The sequence below is a fragment of the Apus apus genome, chromosome 1 (assembly GCF_020740795.1).
Source record: "Apus apus isolate bApuApu2 chromosome 1, bApuApu2.pri.cur, whole genome shotgun sequence".
NCBI classification, from domain to species: Eukaryota; Metazoa; Chordata; class Aves; order Apodiformes; family Apodidae; genus Apus; species Apus apus.
The window spans coordinates 99842944-99868037 of record NC_067282.1 but is presented as its reverse complement, the minus strand read 5'-3'; the positions used below and the strand labels follow the sequence as shown (position 1 = coordinate 99868037).

Genomic DNA, 25094 nt, shown 5'->3' with positions numbered 1-25094 from the left:
CGGCCAAGCTTGATTCACGGCACCACAACGCCGGGGGTTGGGAGGGTCCTCTGGAGATCCTTTAGCACAACCCTCCTGCGGGAGCTGCTTCACCCCGAGCGGGTTTCCTGCCCCGCTCACCCTCAGGTTGCCTGAGACGCTGGGGCACAACACCCCGGCGGCCGGACGGAGCGGCAGAAGGGGGAAACATTCGGAAATCTGGGCACAGCCCCGGCTGGGGGGGCACTGCCCACAGTAACTGCCCCAGCTGCAGGACACACACGCCAGGCAGGAAGGGCCCCGGTTCCCTACACGTCCTTCTCCTCCCCGCCACAGCCCGCCCGGCTCCCCGGCGGGGCAGCTGGCCTGGCCGCCCCGCTCCCCTCAGCCTGGGTTGGTCCCGGGGGGCTCGGCTCGGCTCGGCTCGGCTCGGTTCGGTTCGGGCTGGGCTCGGCTCGGCTCGGCTCAGGCTCGGCTCAGGCTCGGCTCGGGCTCGGCTCAGGCTCGGCTCGGGCTCGGCTCGGGCTGGGCTGGGCTCGGGCTCGGGCTCGGGCTCGGGCTGGGGTCGCCTCCGCTCGGCTCGGGCTTGGCTCGGCCCCGCCCCCCGGAGGAGGAGCTGACGGCGCCGGCGCATGCGCAGCGCGCCGAGGCTCCCTCCCCGCGCCCCGCCCGCGGCGCCCCGCAGAACTGTTTCCGGCGCGGCGGGTGTGACGTGCGCGGTCGGCGCCGGGCAGTCCGGCGGGCGGGCGGGCGGTGGGAGATGGCGGAGTATCTGGCCTCCATCTTCGGCACCGAGAAGGACAAGTGAGTGGCCCCATCGCCCCTCCCCGCGCCGCTCCCGCGGCCCCGGCGCCCGCCCCCGGGGGGGGGGGAGCTCGGGGGGGGACCGGCGCCTGCGGGCGGGTCGCGCGCGGGGCCGCGCCGGGGCGGCCTGTTCCCCCCGCGGCGGTCGGACCTGCCCCCCCCCCCTCCCCCGCCCCCCCCTTTTCCCGCGGGGCCCGGCCCGTTCCTTCCACTGCCGCCTCCGGGGCCTCGCGGCAGCCCCGGTACCGGGGCGCGCGCCCGGGAGCCCCTGCTCGCCCCGCCCCCACCGCGCGCTGGAACGTGGCGGCGCGCGGAGGGAAGAGGAAGCGAGGCCGGTGCGCGCGCCCCCCCCCCCCCTCCCGCGCTCGTGGCCCTCCTCCCCTCCCTCCCCCCCCCCCCCGCAGTAGCGCGCGTGCGCGCGCCGCCAGGGACGGGGAGGGGGAGGGAGGGAGGGGGGCGCGTGCGCGCGCCTCCCGCCGCGTGGGGCCTGCGCGTGCCCGCGCCGCCGCCCCGCCCATGCGCTTCCCTCGGCCGGGCCGGGCCTGCGCCGCGGGGACCCCCCCCCGGCCCCCCCACCCCAACCCGGACCTCCCGCCCCTCCGCCCCCGCTGCCGTGCGGCCCTGCCCGGCCTGCCCGGCGGGCGGGAGCGGCCGGGGCCGCTGGGTACTCGCCGGCCGCCAGGTTCCCGCCGCCTCCCGCCGGAAAGGGCCGCCTCTTCCCCTTTTGTTCGTGTCTCTGCACCTCGCAGCAGCCCGAGAGCTTCCGCTCTGCTGCAAGGACAGCGACTGGTTATTTCTCCCCCCTCCCCAGGGTGCGGAGGATTTCCCCGACTGCTGCATCCTGATCCTCAGGCTTCTGCCTGCAGCCTTCCACGCGTCGGGAACGCCTCTAGCTTCTCTGGTTGTTGGAAGCGTACTTACCAAACCCTCCTAACGAAAATTTGGTCACCGTCGGCCTGACCAAACCAACGTGTTTTTCCGCTCGTAAAAATGAAAAGGGGCATCGATGTGCTTGCTACTGGACTAAATTGCTCTTGTCAGCCCCTGCCCGCGGGGCTTCTGTTTTCCTTCTACTTGGTAGCGCTTCGTGCCAGTTCCAATTCACTCGTCTGTCAGAAAAACAGTATTGGCAGCCTCTCTTGAGCTCTATTGCCGTAGCATCTTTTCTGTTACATTCCATTAGCAATATGGCCACACAGCAGTCACGACACTCCTGCACTTGTTTCATTTTCCATTCAAAAAGCAAGCAGAACTCTCCAGAAAGTGTTGAAGTCAGAGGTACTATTGGAAAATTTATAGTTAGGTATTTCTTTGTTTCAGGTTAGAGTTCAGAAAAGACAGTAAGTATGCTGTAATGCTAAGTATATTTTTTCAAAAAGTAAGCATGTTACACTTTTACAGTAGAATGTTTTGCTAGAGGTCAGATATGCATTAGTAATTAAATATTTCTCCCCTCCATGAGGCAATACTGGTTACTCAGGATTGTGGAAAGAACTGATGTTAAATATGAGCATGGGAATAATAATCTTTCTTCCAGGAGAATTCTTATATTTCAGTTACCCATATATAGCCAGAATAGTTTTCTTGCCCTTCAGAGTTTTGCATTCAGTTTTTCCAGCCCAGGTAACTAAACTCCATATGGTTTTCTGTCTTCGTTCCACGTGAGTTGTGCTTACATGTGAGTTTTACTGGCATTCCTTAACCAGCATAGTTTTGAAGGTGTCATGATAGTTAATTGAAGAAAAGCTTGTGGTTTAAAAATATATTAAGTGCTTCCTTTAAAAATCATTAACTGCATTCTTGGAAATGGCTTAATTAAATGATTTTGCTTATGTGTGTTCTCTCTGTCACATTAATTTTCTCTTTGAATTATTTCAAATACTGTGTTGGCAGCAGCCTGAGTTAAACTTTATAAACAGCTGGTTTGTAAACTCTTAGGTAGGTGCAACTGTATCAGCTTCAACAGAGGTCATACTGCCTAGGCTAAAAGGTTGCATGAACTAAGCCACAAACACAGCTCATGGTGTAACTTTTCAGGTGTTTTTCACCTTATTTCCCATCACTCCGTGAAATGAATATAAAGACAAGAATGGAGAATCAGAAGGGTAAAACGGTAGTGATTGTTTCTGTCCTTGGTGATGTCCTAAGTGCACTTTGGGTTTGAGGAGCGGGTTCAATTGATTAGTTGACTGGCTGTAAATTAGGGGTAAAGAGGAATGAATATGAGCAGATTTGCTGTAATGCTTTCATATACTGTTTTGCTTTTGGTTTGTATGTTACTTCTACACATCAAGATAAAGGCATTTAGGGCATATGTGTTACAGGAACGGCATATTAATGTCTTTCTACTCTTAATATGTGACTACTTTGTGGTTTTTTTCTTGCAGAGTCAACTGTTCATTTTATTTCAAAATTGGAGCTTGTCGTCACGGAGACAGATGTTCTCGGTTGCACAACAAACCAACATTTAGCCAGGTTTGTTTTCCTTTTTTTCTCTTTCTTGTGGAAGTATATTCTTGCTGCTCTAAATTGTAGATTCTCTGATACAAGTGAATAATTATCGAGCCCCAGATAAACTAGTTCAGTTTTGGCCCCAGTTTATATGTGGTTTTGCTTTTTTGGGGGTATTCCACTTACTTCTCCCAGCATTTCTAATTATCTCCTGTCACCCTTAATGGCTGCAGGAAGCGATGCTGTTGTAAGCTTGCCTGTAGTAGAGACCAGCCAGTGCTAACTTTCAGGTGAGTGTGCCTTCTCAGTGGTGTTTAGGCACTTAAACCATCCCAGATATTTTTGATCACAGACAATGGCAGCATGTTCCACCTGTCTCAAAGGTGTGAACTTTTATGCATATAATAGAAGAAAACTAATGGATACATAAGTGACTCGTATGTCATTAGATTTGTTCTCTGACCCAGGCTCTTATGTTTTGAGAGTAACTCACATTATTGCTTTGAATGTGAAAGAATTGTTTCTTGAAAACAACTTGCCTGGCTGCTGAGGGCGTATACATCTGTTGATTTGATAGGTTATTTAATTGTTGGCTCTGTGAACGTTGTTAGAGACATGTGTGACTGCATGTCTGCCAAAAGCAAAAAATGTGCAGCAGGTGATAGAGCTTTTATTATGAGCTCTGTAGTTTTCAGAATTCACATTCCTGGAGACGGGTAGGCTTTGCCTTTTTCTATCACTGCTGATTGTCAGGGTATACAGGTAAATCATTTCTTTGGGAGTATTGTAATGACAAGTAGTGCCTACGGAAGTTGCTGCATTATCAGCAGTTTTACCAACACAAGTAAAGTTTACATAGCAGTGGAGTCCTCTGCAAGTTCATTTTAGCTGGCTTGGGGCAGGATTGATGAGAGTGGTGGGCTGCTGTTGGTTTGGGAAGCATTAGGGAGGCAAGCACTATCCACGGGGCTGGAGTTCAGAATGATGGTGCTCATCAAGTTAAAGGGTGAGTGTGCAGGCAGGGTTCTGAGTAGGGCTGTCAAGCTTACTGATCTATAGGGGCCACTGCCAGTACTTCATGTACAAAAACACTTTTCCACTTGTGGGACCAACCGATTTTTGATGTAAATACTGTCTCAAAAAACAGTAGTGTCCATTTCAAAACTCCTCCATGTTGCTGGGCTACATGGAAAGTGTACTGAAATGCAATTGCTTATTTAGAGATCTGAATTTAGGTCACTGAATACTAGAAAATATTCCTGAATTTATCAAATTCCATAGTATTTTTTTGTATTAAGTTTAGAAAAAAACCCCAAACCAGCAAATTTACTTATTTATTTAACAAAATTTTGTGTGCAACAGTGATTTTCTATGTCAGTGCAGCCTTTAGCTTTGCTGTAGAAGCTGTGGTTAGCAATGCCAGCTTAAGTGGGTGAGCAGGGCATACCAGGTTCATCTAGTGATGTCTGGGACGCCATCATCATCACAACTGGCAGATGTGCTGAGTTGTAGTCCCTCAGGTGTACCTAGCAGACGTGTTAGGTTCACTACAGAAATCTTTATTTGTATGCAGATTGATAATCAGCTGTGATAAAAAAAAAAAAAAATGAAGAGGTATCTTACTAAGGGGAAGTGACTGGCACAATATTTTTGTCTTGTGTTGCTATTGCTGGTGCAGCCACTCTGTAGAAGAGCTGTGTTAGGAAAGGTCTCACAGTCCAGAGTGATCAAATTACCACCAATCAGCAGAAACACTGTAACTACATGCATGTTTCTGGCTCTCTCCAATTGTAGGCTAAAACATAGTTATTTTAAACCTGGGCCGCAGAAGCACAAAGCTTTGGTTGGTATGACAATACCTGTTATGAAACAAGTGTGTGATTTTAAATGTGCTGTTACAGATTTATATTTTTTGGTACATGTTAAGTGGGCAGCATATGTAGGTATGATATTGCTGGTCCTGTGGCTTCTTTAAGCTCTGAATTCTTACTGTGACTAATAATAATAATGTGTAAGCTAAAATTATTTGGGGATTGCGATTCATACTAACTAACATTGAGCTTGTATTTTAAGTAATCACATTTCAATTTTTGAGCTGCTTACAGTGATATGGACGTTTGGAATTTTTTTGTAATATTAGTTTACTAACTTAAACATGGTTTGTTTTTTCAGACAACTTGATTTTAAGAAGAACGGTACAAATGTAAGGTTTCAAGTCTGCCTGGGCTAATTCTTCAAGTAAAAAGCAGAAGGGCTAAAAGGATATTGTCCTTATTTGAAGGATCGGAATCATGTGAACCTATGATGCTATTATATTATTTAAACAGAAATTCCACCAAGAAATTCCTGATGCACAAAATGAGACGCAGCTCTTGCCTCAAAACCTCACTGTCTGGTGTAACGTTTTAGACTCGGTGGCATTATGTATCGTACGCTGTGCACATCACACTTTTTTCCCCCCTAGACTTACAATAACGAATGTGGTCTCGAAAGCTAGGCATCTCCATAATACCACTTAGGCTGATGCTTTAGGTCACTGTGCCTCACAACTCCCATCTTGAGGATAGCTGTTGAGACAAATGCAGCTTTTTCTTGGTGGTTAATTAAAACTGTTTTCATAATATGATGGTCTGGATGCAATTTTGGAAGATATTCTGCAAATACAAAAGGGAGTCTTGAGAATAAAATATTACTTTTAGCTGTTTGCAAACAAGTTGTCTCTTTGCAATTGTCTATTATATGCACAGCAGCCAGTAGAATTCCCCTTTTTATTTTTTTTCCCCGCAGACCATCTTGATTCAAAACATCTATCGTAACCCCCAAAACAGTGCACAGACGGCTGACGGCTCACACTGTAAGTCCCACAGTTGGAGAAATTTTTTTAAAGAATGGTGTTAAAGAGCCCACTCCTAATTATGAGAAAATAATGTTGGCTTCTGAGCTGCTGACATAAAGCTGTTGCAAACAGGACAAGTGACGGAACTCTTCTTGCGCATAGGTCAAGAATTTGTCAAATGTGTGCAATTCAGAATGCAGAACTGACTGCACAAATTGGACCTGATGCAGTTTCTCTTGCAGCTTGATTGCTTAGTAACACTGCATTCTTTTTAAAGGGTTAAACTGCAGACATTTTTCAAATTCTTGATTTAACAAAAAAAATAAAATAGGTATATATGTGTTGTACGGTAAGTTCCCAAAACTGGGTTTTCTTTCAACTTAACTTTTTTAGGAGAATGGAGATTTCATGTTATGCTGCAGTTATTGTATTGCTTCCTTTCCTGGGGTTTTGCTACTAAGAAACCATTCAGTAAAACCAAATACAAAATAATTATGCTTGTAATTTTAATACTGTGTTTGGATGCCATCTATGACATATCTGTCTGAAATAATGCAAAACCCCTCTACAGTAATATTGGTGAATAAAATAAATACAATAATGGAGTATCATGAGATCTCTATTACTTTACAGTGTTAGGTTGATTCAGGAAGGTCACCAGATAAGTGAAAGTTCTCCTTCTTGGGAGAGAATAACCACCTCTCTTTCAGCACAGACTCGGCTAAAGCGACCCTAAAGGAAACCGGTTTCTTGTTAAAATTATTTTCCATAATATAAAGTTGTTGCGTTTTGTATTTCAGACCATTGCCCTCTTGAACATTTACCGTAACCCTCAAAACTCTTCCCAGTCTGCTGACGGTTTGCGCTGTAAGTTCATACAAGTTCCTTCACTGGTTCCCTGGGCTTGATTGTCAGAGCTCAGTGTCGACTTAAGCTGGTCTACCATTTCAGTTTAACAGATCAAACTGACCACATTTCATTGAATGTGTCCAAAACAAACACCAAAAAAAAAAATCAAATTTTTTTGTCCCATTCACCTTCTCCCAAAACTTAAGAGGGGAATCTGAATACCATCTATTAAATCACAAAGGGTTGAAATTTTACTTCCCTGTAAAGCAGTCTTGATTGCACTGCTTTCTCCCCCTCCACCTTTCTCCCTACCAGTTGCCTGCATCGTAGGACTGCTTTTCTGTATGATTTGTTCTATCTATTAGTTTCCACTGTCTAAAAGAGCAGGACAATTATACATTGACTTCATCCAGAATAAATTTCCTGCTCTATAAATGTAAAGTGAACTTGAATTTGAAACTTTTCAAACTGCATGCAGAAGTTTGTCCTAGGTTAATGCAGCTTCCAGTTAGAATCTACTTTGGAAGAATACACTTTGACTGACAAACACTTTACCTTCTGGCAGCTGTCCTTTTTGGATAGGTGCATGCTTCAAATTCTCCCCATGCTTTGAAAATTCAAATTCCAAAACCAAGTTGCATATTTACCTAGTAAAATAAATCTTTTAAAGTACTTTTGAGGAGGGGAAGGCATTTGGGTATGGTCATGAACTAATTTAATGACTCCTCATGAGGTAGGCATGGGCATAAGAAAACAGCTACTGTGAGACTGGCAGAAGTTTAATGACCAGGATTGTTTATCGGCGATTACTGATACAGCATTGTGACTGAATCATCAAAATCATCAATATTAGAATAAGATTTAAAAAAATAATAAATTTTTTTGGACCAAAAAGGATTGGTGTTATTTTCTAACTAATATTTCTTGTTGAAGTGAATATTGACTCTGTGGTAATAAAGCTTTGTTTGGCTATTCCTTTTTTTTGACTGTTGGGTTATAGACTAGTTCAGATTAGTTACCAGCATTTGATTAGATGTTCTTTGTGAAATCAGCTGCTAACTTTGAAAATAAATGCTGTCTCTTCTGCTTCTAAAAGCAGCAGTGGCCCAATTAAGTAATCTGAAGTTTTTGTCATGCAATCAAGCTAGATACGTAATGAGCTATGTAAGTTTGTCTAGATGCTTAAACAGTTCTGTTGGTGTGAAGGCTTTCTTGTTGCAGATGTTTAGTAGTTAATGCTGTTTCAGTAACCAAAAAAAATGTACAGTTGGGTATTTCTACTCCATCCCTGAATTCTCAATGCGCTGGTAACTAATTTGCACAGAGTTACAGCAGTTTGGTCTGTGGAGCTGTTTAGATTGTGCAGCTGCAAGAGTCTTGAACAGATTCTCTACTGTTCTAAATGTTGGTATCCAACTCTAGTTTTCCTTGACAAGAAGGTAGCTGTTTAACAGAGCCTGACTGTACCTTCTGTGGTAGAGCTGGAGCTCTGTTACCAGTAGGTTTGCTGAAACTCCTGGCTCCCTGTTTTTTTGATATTTGTCCCTACTTAAGTATTGCATGTATTTTAAATGGATGACTTGGGTAGTTATTTAATGCTTTTGTTGTTGTTGCTTAACTGTCTTCCTTTCTATTGCCGTCGTAGAGGATTAACCTTAGTTTTGAACAGCAGTAGTTTTCCTGAGTATTTTAATTAGTAATTGGGCTTCTCAAGGTTCACATACCGGTAGCCCTGGAATATGATTGATTGTAAAGCCTGTGCATATGTACATGTCCCACTTTAGAAGGACATTAAAGTAATTAACTAACTGTTGTTTGTGATCTCCTAATTTTGACTGTGGAATCTCCTTGTAAGTTTTTGCACTTGACCATCTGGTAATATTCCCAGTGTGGCTTGCAGAGCCTGTCTGGTACCTTAAAAAAACCCCTACCAACCAACAACAAAAGAAACCAACACAACAAAAACCTCTTAGCTATTAGTAAGCTGTTATCAGTGCTGTTGGCAGAACCTTGGGAATATAGTTAAGTATTAAACTGTCTAGAAATACTGGTTTAATGTTTGATATTCCTTAATTTGCTGTATAACCTGTGGAAGAAGAAAGTTCTTAAAAGCAAACGTGTTCCCAATGCAGAAACATTGTTAGCCTAAGCTGTGTAACAGATGCCCCTTAGCCTTCTTCAGGAGGTGAACTGGGTGGAAGAAAAGTAGTAACAGTTGAAGAGAGTGTGGCTGGTTAATATTAGAGCCTTTGAAGAATATGTAATGTTTGTCCAAATGGTAATACTAGCCAAAAATGACTGAGCCCAAAGTATCTCTTTTTTCCATAGCAGCCTGAAATGAATAATCTCAGCTTTGTTGGCTCAGTTTCTTGTCTTCACGTTTTGTCAACTAAACCAGAAGTATTTGTAATTCAAAGGCTAGAATAATTTTCTAGCATTAAATGCAGGGTTCATTTAAAAACTTCTGCTTGATCTTAATAAACCACTTAACTGCTGAAAAGCTAATACATTAGGCTTTAATGTATACACTTTAATGCAGATTAAAGCACTGTAGACTGGAATAAATAAATAAGATTCATATTTATATTCTTAATTATTTGAAAAATCAACCAAACTTAAGTTGTTTTTATAGCAGCAGGCAAGCAGCGCTCATTTGTAAAGTCCAGCTTGGAGCATGAAAATTATCTAACCTGAATATATGGCTGGCTTGTCTTGCACTAAAAGGTGTTCTGCAGGACTACAGAAAAATTTAACTACGTTCAAACTTAAACTAGAAAATTCTCTATTGCAGGGCATTATGGTACCTTTCTTTGAGGGCACTGAGAAAAGTGTGTCATTTCAGTAACTATTTTGAGCATATTTTAAAAAATATTCTAGGCTATGTTACATTGTGCACTCAGATTCTAGTATGCGTGGTGGACATGATAAGATGAAATTCTGCCTTTAGGAAGAGGAACATTCAATTGTAATTATGCTTTAAAGTATGCAAATTTAACAAAGCACTTGCCTTCTGTTTAGGTAAAATGATTGGTAGATAGAGGGTGGGACTGTACATTAAGTGGTATTTCAAAGTAATTCGTTTCCCCTTCCTTTTAATTTGTGGTATACGATTTTGCCTCTGATTAAAACTTGTTTAGATTTGGTCATGTCAATATAATGTTTTGACATACACTTTAGGGACTCTAAACTCTTCACACATACTTATTTTTAATATTCCTATTAGTTAGTTTCATGCTGTATGGTGTCTTTTATGCTCCAGATGGCCTCTCTAGATTGTTTTGTAGTATGATCAAAATATCTTATTATTATTTATAAGCTCTAATCGATACAACTCTTTATTTTTACAGGTGCTGTGAGCGATGTTGAGATGCAGGAACATTATGATGAATTCTTCGAGGTATGTAAAATTTGTTAAAATGCCTTGAAGTGTGCGTGGCTTTGTTGCTGCAAATGAGTTAGGCGGGTTTAGTGTATAGCAGTTAGATGGATTCAGAGAAAAGTGCTTGTTTCCTTACATGTTTGTGTACTACTTAGGATTTTCAGTGCTAACTATTTCCTGGAACAACCTTTGATTAGTTTGGCTTTAACTTTACTGTTTATAATACTCTTTGTTTAAAAATCAGCAGCTTAGGCAATACAGCATTTAAATTCCACAATTACCTTCTTTCCTGTAAATTTAAAATACACTCTATCTTGTGTCAATTAAAATATTTAACAAGAGCATCAAGGCTTCTATGTAGTGATTTCAGCACATCTCATGACTTCTGTAAATACTGTATGCATGATTTTTTCTATAGCTTTTTATGTATTCTGTTAGTGCTGTACTTACAGGTGGACATGGTACAGGCCAAGCAAGTACTGATTTTAAAATTAGAAGTGAACAAAAAAGGGGTTTTGTTTTGCTGTCTTTTTAAGGAAGACCTGTACTTAGAGAGAGCTAAATGCAGTCCTTCTGTCCTTACAACTATATGTGCTGCAAACTTTTAATTGGTTGCTTTGTGCTTAGGAGGTCTTCACAGAAATGGAAGAAAAATACGGTGAAGTTGAGGAGATGAACGTTTGTGATAACCTTGGAGATCATCTAGTTGGAAATGTATACGTAAAGGTAGGATAAAGAGAAACCCGATTATATGATAGGGGTTATATTTATTGATTTGTGATTTTAAAAGCTACTGTATGCTTGTGGATATTGCAAGAGTAACTTTTCAGGATATAAGCTCCTCCCACTCCACAATATCAAGTCAAAAGTGAAAACATGAATGGAATCTGAAAGAAATTTTAAGAGATGATACGCTTTCTTGATAGTCAAAGTCTGTGTCATTTATATAAATAAGGATGAACACTGGGGATTTTTACATTGTTACAAATAACAGTCACCACTGCTGGACTGTTTAGTTTGCCAGGATTAATTTGGGGTCTGTATTCCTGTCATACTGCCTTTTAAACACTTGATGTTCTGAGCAGATGTGTATTCACGACAGGTGTGTTTATTTTTAACAGCTGCATTTATTTTTCAACTTCCCAGTTAAACAAACCATCTTGTAACCAAGTTATCCTTGGCAGTAGCTGTGTGGTTTAAGGTGTGCACTGGAGCACTTAGGTTTAGCTCTTAAAAGTCATTGGTACAAAGTTGCCACCTGCAGAAATTTTCTTGTGTGTACACAGTGTTGAGGAGGTGTGAGAGAGACTTTTAATATTTTTATGTTCCCTTAACTGGAAGGTATTTTTACACCTAAAATTCTCAGCAGTGAAGGTTATGATCAGAAAAAAAAAGTTGCTTTTAAAAGTTTGGAAGTGGTTAGCTGTGAAAAGGGATTCTAAATTGTAAATTTTCATCATAAAACAGGAGGACATTTTCGTAAATTCTAGTTGGATGAGAACTTCAGTTCTGGTGCAGTTTGCCTAAAAGTTTGAAAAATCCATTACATTTGGGGCATTAGTGCTCTAGAAAGTACTCCTTGGCATTCTTTTTGTTTAAAGTTGTGCTAAGAAAACACAGTATCTTCTGTCTTAATCTTTTTTAATACAAGCCACAAAACTTGAAAGACCAAATAGAACATAATTAAGAGAAAGTATCAGTGTGTTTATTAGCTCTGAGTCGTGATTAACAAAAAGCAAGCATCTTTACCCTTGATTTAATGGACCGTCCCAGCAGCTCTTAAGTAGCTTCTAGTTTTTTGACTAGTCCTAAACCTCAGGTACCACAGAACTGGTTTCATAAGAACCTTCCATCTACTTTTGTTGCTTCTCTATAGCATGAGAAAATGTTAATTTTGCCTTTAGTTTCGCCGTGAAGAAGATGCAGAAAAGGCTGTGATTGACCTGAACAATCGCTGGTTTAATGGACAGCCCATTCATGCTGAGCTTTCACCTGTGACTGACTTCAGAGAGGCCTGTTGCCGTCAATATGAAATGGGGTAAAAAGTGATTTCATGTTTGCCTACAGTGGAATATTTGAAATGCTTGCACAAAGAGGGTTGTTGCTTGGGTGTGGTTTTGATTTGTATCCATGTAGGAGGAAAACCATGGCAGATACAGAGGGCCTGCTGTCAACCTCTTGACTTTTCCCGTCTTTTTAGGATTTTGATCTCAGTGTCAGTAAAGGATGCTTGTGATTTACTGATTTTAATGTTAGAGTTGATTAACTTTTAGATGGTGAGAGGTTCCCCCCCAGGGCTTAGGACAAACAGATAACGGTGTAGAGCTGGGAGTTTCAACTGTGTCTCTTGAATTCTGTTTCAGAGAGTGTACACGAGGAGGTTTCTGCAACTTTATGCATTTGAAGCCCATTTCTCGAGAGTTAAGACGCGAGTTGTACGGACGGCGTCGTAAAAAGTAAGTTTGCTTTTAAATAAGATGAAAACAGGTAAATTAGGGATCAGTTTCTGAAAATTCTGAGGTAAAACCTTTAAAAACTTAAGTCCTCTCTTTTTGTTTTACTGAAGTTCTGACATATGCCAATAGAAGGGCATCAAGTAAAGTTAGCAAGTGGCCAGTTTAGAACAAAGGACTGTCTTAAAAAAAAAGTTCTGTCGTGGTTTGTGGTGCTATGGGTGGATGCTGAAGGCTGTGCCCTTAAGAGAAGGCACAGTTCAAGGAGAAGAATATTCACTGAGCTACTCTTAAATACGTAGGAGTTACCTATGGTTCAAATCTCGAAACTCTGAACTCTTAAGGCAGACGTTATTTGAAGTTGTATTGCTTCATGCCTCTTTCCTATTGTCTTCTAAATGTATTTGCTCATGGCCTCTTCTAGAAGAAGGCGACGTGGCTAATGGACATTTTGGCAGGATTAGATTGGCTGCTTTCAGTTATCAAGCATAGCTATGGATTATATTCAATACCCAGCCTTAGTTGTTTTTAACAATTAATAGCTAACTTTTCTAGCCCAAATTAATTCCTTAGCGTAACAGGTTATACCTGTATGGAGCTCACTTTTTATTAATGCTAGCCTCACAATGTGATCCTTCTTGATAGGAATTCTCAGTAGGGCAAAGGATTAATGGCCAAAAAAAAAAAAGTGATAAATGCATGTTGTTATATTTATATTAAATCATTTATTTATTGAGGTACTTTGTAGAAAGGCTTATGCTGCTGCTGTTACTGTGACACCTCTCTTGTGAATGGTTCACTTCGCACTGGATTCAATTTGATTGCTTTTAGAACCTTGCTATTTAGGATAAGCACATAAAATTGTTGAGCTTCCTTTTATATTGTAGAGCATGATTTTGTAGCTTTTTTCTGTCACAGAAGGAGCCTGGGCTTGTGATCGTTTTTCCTATAAATGTCTCTAATTGGCAGTGTCTTAGGATCTGTGAGGATGAATATAACTTTGGAAAATGTAGATTGTGTTGCTTAGGCGTGTTGTTCTTGTGCCTAAATACTTTCCTAAAATATCCCAATTAATACTTAAACTTCAATGTAAGCTTTTAAGATCTTTTAATGATTTATGAAAAAGAAAAATTATGCTCTTGTATTAGCCTCTTGGTCACTTTAATGAATCTGGATCTCTCAAGACTCAGTAAGGCTAATTCAAAGGTATCACCATTTATTGCAGGAAAGATGAGACTTGTGTGCTTGGCTTTGGAATACGATTATTTTATCCAAAGCCCAATTTCAGTCTTTGGTAAAACAAAAAAAAATAGGTAAATCTTCCATCCAGTTTTGTCTTTATTGGCCCTATTTAAATTCCTTGTGCAGCTAAAGCTGTCACAGGTTAGCAGTAAGTAAGTAACTTGATATAAAAAAAATACCATTTTTTTGTTAGTGGTGTTTCACAGGTAGATTGTATAAAATAGTCTGACATGAAAGTAGTTCTACACAATTAAATACATCAAAGTATTTGGAGTAGAAAAAAGGAGGGTAAACCAGACTTTTGAATAACAGGTTAATTTAGTAACCTCAGTGGTAGGCAAGAATTATGTATTTGCTTGCCATTGTAAAGTTTTTACTCCCACCCCAAGACATGTCATTATGGAACAATGCTCTACAAAATTAAGACTTGGAGCATTATTTTCCCTGAGTTTTTTAATTTCTACCCCTATTGAAGCTGTACTGTTTACTTATTTTATAAAATTGACTTTTCTAAAATGCTTTAAAACATTCAAACCAGTCTTTTCCTTGACAAATGCCATATAAGCTATAAATCCATAGTAGCTGTGTTAGCAGCACATTATGGGTGGTTTGAGCTTTCTTCCTGAATTTAGGTCATCGACCTCAGAGGCAGGCAAGATAATTTGCGAATGCTGATGGCTTCTGGAGAGAGGGAGTTGTGGGGTAGAGGGACAGAAAAAAAAGGCGAGGGAGGGAAACAAGTGAGTTGTAATTGCTAATTAATACAGGTGACATAAGTTTGTTCAGTTTATAAATAGATGGTTTTGCAGTCTGAGTGCCAATTTACCATTCCTTCTAATGCCACATTGTCTTCTCCCTGAATACTTACATCCTTAAGTGTTCCAGTGTGTGTTACTGCAAGTAAATTGCTGACTATGATGAAACAATAAAATGTTGAAACTTTCTTTGAAGGCATAGGTCCAGGTCGAGATCCCGTGAACGTCGGTCTAGATCCAGAGATCGTGGTCGTGGAGGTGGTGGTGGAGGAGGAGGAGGACGTGAACGTGACAGGAGGCGGTCAAGAGATCGTGAAAGATCTGGTCGATTCTGAGCCATGCCATTTTTACTGTATGTCTGCTAGAAAGTGTTGTAGTTTGACCAAACAAGTTCATAACGAGATTTTTTTTAAAGATGGGCTTCTGAATAAAAAATTTGTAGTGATACAGTATTCTTTGTGTAACTTGTTTCTTGTGGGGGGAGTCTTTTTAACTGTCATTCCTCTATCTTGACAAATACCTGGATTAACTATGCCTGAGGGAAAGGTGGTAAATGTATTGGAGGAGCGCCAGTTTTGGGTTTGTTTTGGTTATTTTTTTTTTTATTCGGGTATAATTTGAACTGTTGATGAAAATGTGTGTGTATATAATATAAAATATTATATACATAGTAAAAATAATATACTGCTTAAGAAACAGTTACTCACATAAGTTTCCCTTTTCTGCTATGCTGTCTGCTTATTTAGGTTAGTTTAGGCACATTTAAAAGGAAGGCTGTGCGAAATGCATTTATTTACCAAGTAGAAACGCTTAGTTACAAAAATGTATGTTTGTTTGTTACCAGAAGTCTGTGCTCTGTCTATCAATGTGACTGTGGCATTTACAATAAATCCAATTTCTTGGTGTAAAATCTAAAGCCTATTTTCTAAGCACACTGGAGTAGTTGATTTGCTACTCCTGACTGTGCCAGAGTTCATAGTTCAATTTTTTAATGATTCTTGACTAAATTCCTTGTCTTTGGTTGGAAAAAAAGTTACCTAGTACAGTGTGGAAAAAAAAAAATAAATTTTATTGCAGTGATTCATAGTAGGCAGATGAGGATTTAAAAAAAAGCTCATGCTCTGTGCTACATGATTGATAGGATCTGTTGAAGGAAATCCATGGTTCGAAATACAAAGACCAAATTTCTTAATAGACTGATTTTATTTTTGTCTCGTATGTCCTCTTAGCTCTCATTTAATGAAAAGCATTTCATTAGCGTTCAATGTCATAGTAAGCTAATTGGATACTAATAGAAAATGGGGTTTTTTTCCACCTTTACTCATTTTCTGATAGTCTGATGAGTGATAAAAGCTAATGGATAGAGGGTAGTTTCTTCATAAACAAGACATCTTTTTCTGAGTTTAAATTGAATTGCACAATAGCTGTGTATCGTAGCTTGTGTGTCTCTGAAGGAGTTACAGCTCTAACTGAAATGTTGGAACATCTTGAGTGTACCACGGCTGACTTGCAATAAAAGCAGACATAAAATTGAACTGCAGGTGTAACATAGGTAAGAAATTTTGGTCAGGGGTCACATTTCTGCAAGATACAACTTTATGAAGCTACATAATACAATATAGCTTTCCAATGAGGGAGAGAATTTACTAATGCTTTTGTAGTTCTGAGTCAGATAACTTGCTAAATGATAAATATGCTCCTTGATTATTATTTTTTTAAAAGTTAATGGAAGACATAGAAAGGATAGGGAATCATTACATAGCAGACTAACAAACCACCTTCTCTCTGCCTCCAAAATAAGTATAAAACCATTTTGCTCACTGGAACTTTGAGACAGCTGACAGAAGCCTATTGAAAAATGAGCTTTTTCTAAATCAATCAGCTTTACCCCTTACAACTAAAATCTTGCACCAATTCAGTTTGAATGATGTTTGTTCACACTGGATGATTTGGCCAACCAGACTGGAATTTATTTTGCCAGTAACCTTTTTTAAAGATGCATCTCTATGGGAGGATGGCTTCACTGCTTATGTTTTGTTGCAGGTATATATGTCAAATTATGCTTTATTTTCATTGGAAGAAATTGAGCAGTGCCTGTCAATTAATTGCTGAACTGAAACCTGTGGTATTTCTGCTAGGCATTAGGAATTTGACATTGATAATTATTGCTGTTTACGGGATATTAATCAAATTCCATTTCCTCTTCAGTGAGATTTCGGATTATTGGTGAGCTAATTCAAATCTCAACCTTGAAAATGTGAGGATGGTCTTTCTGGGTTTTTTTTAAACAGTATCTAGTATGTTGTGGATACTATTTAAAAAGGTTTAAGATCTTTTATACACATTTAATGACACAAGCTGGTTTGCTCTATAAACAATTTAAACTGGTAAAATATGTTCCTACCTAACAGCATTCATCTGCTTATTTAAGCCCTGCTGAACTGCAGGTATATTTTTGTGTGAACAGGTAGCAGAAGGTTGATTTCTCCTTATCCCCAGTACAATTTTTCTCAAGAAAGCACTCTGTAATTCCACCATGTGCATAATTTTATGGTCTGATGCCACAGCTGCCCCAAAATTAACCATGTAACTGGAACATGCCGTAACAGACAGTGAAAGCAATTGAGTTAACTGGATACTCAAAGGCAACAACTGATCGTTACCTGGTCGTGTAACGATTACCTAGGACAGCACTCAGCATATAACTAAGCTCATGACATATCCTCAGTTAGGTTCACCTTTTAAGACTAAAATACCAATAAAGTTCATCCAACTTAGCATTTATACTGCACAAATTTGGTTAAACACACAACGGTAGTCCAAATGGCATTAGTTTACCAATACAAACCAAGTGTAAATCCTACCTCCCCCTTCTATTGTTGTTCACAATATCTAGATTATTTTTTTTTCCCTCTCCTCCTTGAAGGTACCTACTTCTCATAAATATTTCATTGTTGACTCTTCTTTTAAACAGTGGATCTTAATTTATGGAATTCCTTTACCTCAAATAAGTGACAGCATACAGTATTTTCTGAAGTCTGAGTCAATTAGGTTGAAACTGTTAATCCCAAGTGGCTTCCTCTTTGTATTTGGCTCTTATTCTGTGAAAATGCTGCTTGTCCATGAATATGATGTATGTTAAGACTGTAAAACCAAATGGAGAAAACTTGTTCAAAATAAAGCCTTTTTTTTATAAGAATCTGACAAAAATTATCCCTTTCCTTTAGATGGGATGCTGCTCTTTAAAGGACCAATGAGGACATAGACTACAAGTTTCAAATTCTTAGCTCTTGATTTGAGCTGCTTTTTGAGTGATTCTTTTACTTCTGCTTTTTAGAACTGGTGGAATGTCTTCAACTAAAAAAAAACCCATTAGAAAAAAACAAAACAAAACAACAAAAATGAACTCTATATTTACTTGATGAAGTATCAAAAGAGTGCAACTTGCAGTTGGGAGCTGGGGTTTTGTTTTGTTTAAATTGCTAAGTGTTCTGCTTGAGAGACTCAGCAAGTTCCTGGTGCAGTGGTCTGTGAAGAGCAAGGTGGCTCGTTTTGCCAGAAGGAGCGTGCTTAATTGGAGAAAAGAGTAACAGAGGATTGTGGCTTTTTAAAGATTACTCTTCCTGGTGTTGCATCACTCCAGCTGCAAAACTTTGGGTGGTAACAACTACATGTCCATTGTCGCTGTTTTACGAAGACACTTTAAACTGAATATACCATCCTTAATATCTTAGAAATGAAACTGCTTTTGAGGGGGTAATTTTAAACAAACAAGCACTCTCCAAACGTTTTTAACTGCTGGTGCTGCTGCACTGATGACTGTTCCAAATCAGACCTGTTTAGAAAAAGAGCTAAAAAATGGAACTGACTTGGTGTGCACTCAAATCGGCTCATAAGGGAGTAATGCCTAATCGGGAAGGTTGTCAAGAAGGAATATTTGTAGCTGTATTTGCCATTTATTGCAAGGATGAAGCTGAGCTGTGTTACTGTAGAGCACAATGGGAGTGCATGAATTTCAGTTTTGAAGTAATCAGAATTACAACCAAATGTCTACAGTAAATCAAGATATCTTCATGTTGATTTGATACATGGTGCATTCTAAAACTATGCACAAGTATTTCTGAATTCATCTGATTAACCTATGTTATGTTTTTTAAATATATGTCCAAATTATTTTTATTTTTCCAGTGTTCATTTTGTTAAATCCACACATGGAAAATGGAGCTGAACTATGTGGACAATCCTTCCTTGTCAGCAAGGTGCTTGTCAGCCATAAACATATAATACTCCTGTTAATGCATGTCTTGATTTATTTATAAAATTCTAAGCTCCAGGAAGAATTACTAGCAAAATGACATTGCTGTCCTATGCTGCAGTCTCCTAGTATTTCTGCAGCCCTGGCCAAGCCACTTCAGAAGGTCCCCATTTTCCTGCTGGAGGCTACTGTTAATTCAGTAGATGTAAAATTTCAACTGTAAGTTGTATCTGTGCAAATCGGGTTGAATGGTGAAAACTAACAAACCCGATCTGCTGCCAACAGACTGGCTCTGGTTGCCAGTGGCTTCATTTCAACATATGCAAAGCAGGAGGGGGAAAGGTGAGCTTATCTCATCTCTAACTGATAAAACACAAATGTGTACTTCTTAGCAGTGCTCCAATAATCTCAGGTTCGGTACTTTTTCGTAACTTCACTTTTGGTGTGTGCTTTCTAACTGGATTGTTTTGATGGGACAAAAGGCAAGTTGGATGCACCAGTACATCAGCAGAGCAGAAAGGTGCCAACTTCTGATGCAGTGGTAGGATGTGAGCAAAGCTGGGGGGCAACAACTTCTTGGGTGAGCTGGAGCCCTGTAGAAGCTTGTGTGAGTATGCTTGCCCCTTTAATTCAAGTACCTTAAAAATGCTCGAAGTTCTGCAAGCTGTTCCCACTAGGGAGAGAAAAGTGGTATGATTCAGGTATTCCTTTGGGACAAACCCATGCATTTTTGACAAAAGTAAGAGAGCACTGTTTTCCTGAGCGCTGTGAAATCAGCGTGCTGTGGGCCAGTTCCAGCTCTCAGTTTCCAAAACTGCATGTTTGGTTTGGTCTGGAGGAAAAAAAAAAAGTTTCTGCTCTGGTTTCACTGATCCGCAAGACGAAGAGGGGGAGAAAGGCAGCAGCCAGCAATCAAGCCGGTCCCCCCGCCTCTTTGTTTTTCACGGAAGAGCCTTTAGTCTACCAGGCTTAGCCCTGCTGTGCTTTTGCCAGCACCTGGCTTGATTTCAAGTCCTGCTACCTATGCGGCTGAATATTGGACAAGTTTCAGATCGTTCCCACTTTCTTCCAGGAGCTGTCTGGGATTCCGGCCAGGCGGAGGGAGGGAGGAAGCTCCTCCCACTGCAGCACCCGTCTGCCTCCTGGGCAAGAGATCTGAGGGAAGAACCTGGGGGAGCGACGGCTGCTCCTTTTTCTACCCAGCCGTTTCCCTTGAGAGCTATTACTGCTCGTGCCTGAGTGAAAGGTGAGAGCAAGCTTCGTGGATCAAAAGAGTCCTGCATCTTCCATCATCTCCTCTTCCTTCCTCTCTAATGTACACAGAGGATGCTTCCTCTTCTGCTTCCGTTTGTGTTGGTGGAGGAGAAAGTCCTGGAGCTGCAGGAGTAAGAAACACGATAAAGGGACTGAGGCAGGACATGAAGAACTGGTTTCTGGATGATGCACTAGTGGAAAGTGAGCAGACAGCCTTGCTGACTTGGTGATTTACATGCAGCGTTAATTGTTGCATCGCTGGGCTGAGGATGGTCAAACGAAATTCCAAAATCTAAGGCAGGCCAAAATCTGACCAAGTAATAGTCTCATTCATGTCTAGGCCAGTCTTTTTGTTCTGAAGGGATTTGACTCACGATTTTTGGTCCTTGCACATGACTGTTAACCACAGCAGAGACATTTCATTGCTCTTCTTGCTCAGCCTCCAAGGAGGCAAGCCTTTGGTCTTTTGGACAAGCCAGTGATCCTCAGGGACACGTGATGGCAGTTGTAACACTTCACAGAAAGACCATCTTCAGCAAAGGGAATAGATCTGTAGGCAAAAAGAGAGCAACAGACTATGTTTTTATAGTACTGGTAGATTATTTGAGTACGGTTTCTGACAGAGTCTCTTGCTCCACCCTGGTATCCATGCTGGGTTATTATAGTCTGCATAGGTGGTTTGCCAGATGAGAGAAAAACTGGCTGGGTCATTTGGCTTAGAGGGCAAGTTCCATAAGGGTGTGTACTGGTATCTGTCTTGTTTTAATATTTTTATCAGTGACTTAACAGAGAAAATGTGTGTGTCCTCATCATGTTTGTGTCTGACACCAAAATGGGGTGGTGCACCTGACACATGAGAGGGCAAGGCAGTCATCCACAAGGATCAGGACAGGCCAGAGGGATATGCCAGCAATAACCTGATGAAATTAAGCAAAGACAAAGTCCTACACCTTGGGTGGACCAATCCTTGGCAGGGCACAGGCTGGGGACTGCTTGTCAGGGGAGCAGCTCTGCAGGTAAGCCCCTGGGGTCAGTGTTGGGCAGCAAGCTGGATGTGATGCCGTAGTGTGTCCTGGGAGCAAAGAGGGCGGACTGCATCCTTGGTGGGATGAACACCAGCCAACAGACTGAGGGAAGTGATTATCCCCCTCTACTTGGCACCTATTAGACCACATTCAATACTGTCTGTTGTTTTGGGGTCCCAGTTTGGAAAAAATACAAAGTTGAAGTGAGTTTGAGGCCAGGGAGAGGGCGGTTTGAGGCCAGGTAAGGTGAGCAGGGCTTGCTTAGCCTGGGGGTGGGATGACTGTGAGGATTATAACATTTCCCTGTGCCTACAGGTGATCAGGAAAAGTCAAGATCTTAACTGAGATCATAAATCGAAAGAGGGAGGTTCCAGCTAGGTATAGGGAAAACATTTTCCCTTCAAGGATAGTCAGGCACTGGACTGGATTATGCAGTCTCTGTCCTGACAGGCCTTCAAGACCTGATCAGACAAGGTCTGAGCAACCTGGGTTGACCTCTAGATGGACTCTGCTTTGAGCAGGGGGCTGGACTGCAAACATCCGAAGGTCCCTTCCAACCTGAGCAATGCTGTGGTTCAGCCTAAACTCTTGTTGCTGTAACTTTGACCTTTTCCACATTCTACTACTCTGAAGGAACATGAAAAACGATTTATTCCCCTTCCTCATTGGCTGTTAACTAAATGAAAGCAGTTCTGTCCTTTTTCAGCTTTCTCTTCTCTGAGCAAGTTTACTTCTTTCAGTCTTTAGTCCTGGGCTATGCTTCTCTATATACTTTCTAGTTGTGCTCCTCAGGCCATGTCCCACACAGGCCATATATTTTTTGAAACACAGCATTTGAGAGGGGACATGGTACCTCAACACAGTGCACCAGTGCTGAAAGTGACATATGTCCTGCAGACTATATTCCTGTTTGCATAACCCTGTATAATGTTTGCTTTTTTCACAACAGCAGGGCCTTGTTTACTCTCACTGGGTTTGCATGGCACTATAGTCATACCCTCCACTCTACACAATTGCTGTCCAGATAGTGGCTATAGGAGCAGCTGATTGTTCCTGCCTGGCTGTAAAAATTTACATTCGTCCTTATCGGCCAATTTCTATTTCACTTTCTCATCTCATTTCTCTAGTCTGTGAAAGGAAATTTTGAGCTATGATTCTGTCCTCTAATTTTTTTGCGGCCTCTCCTATGCAGTTAATATATGGAGTGGCTCTTCTTAGGCTGCTCTTTCCCACCTTTGTATAAAAAACATTTCCATGACCTTGTGTGATAGCCTTGTGCTCTCCCTTCCCAAAAGGGCAGCATTGTTTATTTTTTTTTTTTCTGTGACTTCATTACTCACAAAAAGCCTTCTCTACCTGATCTTCCTCCTTCAGTCATCCTGCAACAACAGCATTTAACTTTTCCCCCCCTCCCTTTGATCACTGATTACACTTGTCTGGGAGATCTCTCTCCTTGACCATTCAGTCTTCAGTGAGTCCACTCATCACTGATACAAGAAACAACACTCCCTGCTTGCTGTTCCTAAACAACCTGCTGATTTCTATGTTAATACTCCAGTCAGTGTCACATTGCCACTACTCTGATCAAATAATAGTTTTTATAATGTACCTTCTCTCGCTGCAACTCCTCTTGTTCCTTGGGAGAAAAATAATCCTAAGCATTGTCAGACCTCAGGGAATTATTTAAGTGGCTCCACTTAGGAAATTGGTGACCTGCTGGTTTATAGGAGTTATTTGTAAGACTGGGTTGAAGAGTAATCTAAATGTCCCACTGATTTGGCTCAGCCATAATGGTCTGATTAGCAGGCAGTGGGGTGAAGAAAAGTTTTGTGTGTTCATTCCCAGCCACCATGAGAGATTTTAATACCACTCATTCCAGTGGCACAGTGTGGGTCAGTGATGCCGTGGGTATCTTTTAAGTCAGGTTGGGTTTTTGAAGTCAAAACTCCCATTTTTGTCAAAGCGTTGCTGTTTTACTTTCACCTGGCTGCTGCCATGGTGAAGGAGATTTAATTTTGAGTGCATAACTGAAGTGCAATTAAAATCCCTCTCATTAGCCTCACACATTGTGCTCAGATAGTTTCCAACATGCCTAGGGCTGTCACTTGGTCTTACAAGTCTTCTCTGTGGTATTGTTTTACATTTTACAGGATCTGGCAAATCCATCTGTGCTGCCAATTTTGTATCTCGATGCCCATCTGCCTGAAGTTACAGTGGCTGCTGTGAGGCTGGCACTTTTTCAGACAGAACTTGGAGCCTCTTCTCTTAGTCCCTCCTGAAAGGCATGAAAGGTATGACTATCCCTCCTTGGCTACCCTCTCTGGGTATCACTTCAGTCTTCAAACACTTGCAGCCATTCTGTTTTAAATGTTTATGGATTTTTTGCTTCACTGGGTTTTGCAGCTGGTCCTCACGTGTGCACTGGTGTCTCTGTAAATCCCTGGTTTGTCTGACACCCATTTCAAAGTGCCAGGCATTCATAACGTCACCATTTTCCCACTCTGCATTCCTGTTGTGCCATTCTGTAATTTAGCTGCACCAAATGCAAGGCAAAATCTGACTCCACATGCAGCCTCAGTGTTGCTGTTTATTGCAGGCTGATATAAAATACCTGGCTCTTTATTTGTTTTTACTTGTTTGGTGTTTTTCCTGTTTATTCATAAATTTCACCCTGTATTCTAGTTCATTTTCTTACCAGAGACACCCTTGACTCTCTTCAGCTTCAGACCAGTCACATCAGCCTCTTCTATAATTTTTACCACTCCATTAAAACAACCTGTTCCTTTTTATTTTTATACAGCATCCCATCCTCTACAAATAGGTATACTAAGTTTTATCTACATGTGCACATGGAGCTGTACAGTTGTCTCCACTCCTTCTGTTACCTAAAACACATGGAACACTTCAGGGGGAACAAGGCCACTTAGCATTTCTTTTCTTTGTTTTGGTATTTTTTTATAGATATGAAAGAAACTGCTGCTTGGACTTTCTACAGCAACAAGCTATATATCCTCGAGATATTCCCCCCTGGCAAGCCTTTGCCTTCATGCAAGGACGGGGTGGCAGATGGGGCCACCACACCAGTGCCACCTGCCCAGGTGCCTGAGGCAGCCCAACTCGGAGCCGGGGGCTGCAGGTGCCAGCTGGAGCGTCTGCCCGCAGGCCCAGCCGCGAAACGCCCCTCGCAGCAGCCCCCTCTGGTGCGGTGGGTAGTTTTGGTTTTGGTTTCTTTTTTCTTTTTTCTTTTTTTTTCTTTTTTTTCTCCCCCCAAATGAGACAAGCTCGGGCGCTCGGAGCAGCCTCCTCTTCAAACCTACGCCCGGGCCCTGAGCACGCCCCGCCGGCGCTGGCAGAGACCTCCCGCCGGGGCCGCTTGGCGAAATCGCGGCGTTTCGCCTCCGCTTTCCCCTGGGAGCTCCGGGCGATGGTGCCGTGGGCGATGATGCGGGGGAGTGATGCGGGGGGGGTGATGCTGGGGGGATGATGCGGGGGGGTGATGCGGGGGGGGTGATGCGGGGGGTGTTGCGGGGGGGATGATGCGGGGGGGTGATGCGGGGGGTGATGCAGGGGGGTGATGCGGGGGGGATGATGCGGGGGGGATGATGCGGGAGGAATGCGGGGGGGATGATGCGGGGGGGATGATGCGGAGGGGTGATGCGGTGGGCGATGATGCGGGGGGATGATGCCGCGGGGATGATGCGGGGGGGTGATGCGGGGGATGATGCGGGGGGGATGATGCGGGGGGATGATGCGGGGGGATGATGCGGGGGGGGGTGATGCGGGGGGATGCTGCGGGGGGGATGATGCGGGGG

At 42.2% G+C, this 25094-nt stretch overlaps 1 protein-coding gene across 13 annotated transcripts; it reads left to right on the top strand.

The window, feature by feature from the left end:
• The first annotated feature begins 668 nt into the window (after positions 1–668).
• On the top strand, positions 669–15200 carry U2AF1 (U2 small nuclear RNA auxiliary factor 1). Of its 13 annotated transcripts, none has more exons than XM_051613234.1 (11): positions 703–783; positions 1595–2061; positions 3171–3258; positions 3468–3524; positions 5407–5437; positions 6022–6088; positions 10267–10316; positions 10926–11024; positions 12203–12336; positions 12662–12754; positions 14945–15200. In XM_051613234.1, the coding sequence occupies exons 2-11, from the start codon at positions 1971–1973 to the stop codon at positions 15081–15083; spliced, it is 849 nt and encodes a 282-aa protein (XP_051469194.1). In that variant the 5' UTR covers positions 703–783; positions 1595–1970; the 3' UTR covers positions 15084–15200. The 13 variants fall into 13 exon arrangements, with proteins under 13 accessions (XP_051469270.1, XP_051469202.1, XP_051469208.1 ...); XM_051613225.1 differs by lacking the exon at positions 5407–5437 and adding an exon at positions 5029–5077; XM_051613310.1 differs by lacking the exons at positions 1595–2061; positions 5407–5437 and adding an exon at positions 5029–5077 and having other exon boundaries at positions 669–783.
• Positions 15201–25094: the final 9894 nt, after the last annotated feature.

Excerpts from the sequence above, each read along its gene's own strand:
- U2AF1 (XM_051613225.1), top strand. The coding sequence starts at position 1,971 with ATGGCCACACAGCAGTCACGACACTCCTGCACTTGTTTCATTTTCCAT. Across the intron at positions 3,259-3,467 it reads ACAAACCAACATTTAGCCAG|GAAGCGATGCTGTTGTAAGC; the intron begins GTTTGTTTTCCT and ends TAATGGCTGCAG. Across the intron at positions 3,525-5,028 it reads CAGCCAGTGCTAACTTTCAG|GCTAAAACATAGTTATTTTA; the intron begins GTGAGTGTGCCT and ends CTCCAATTGTAG.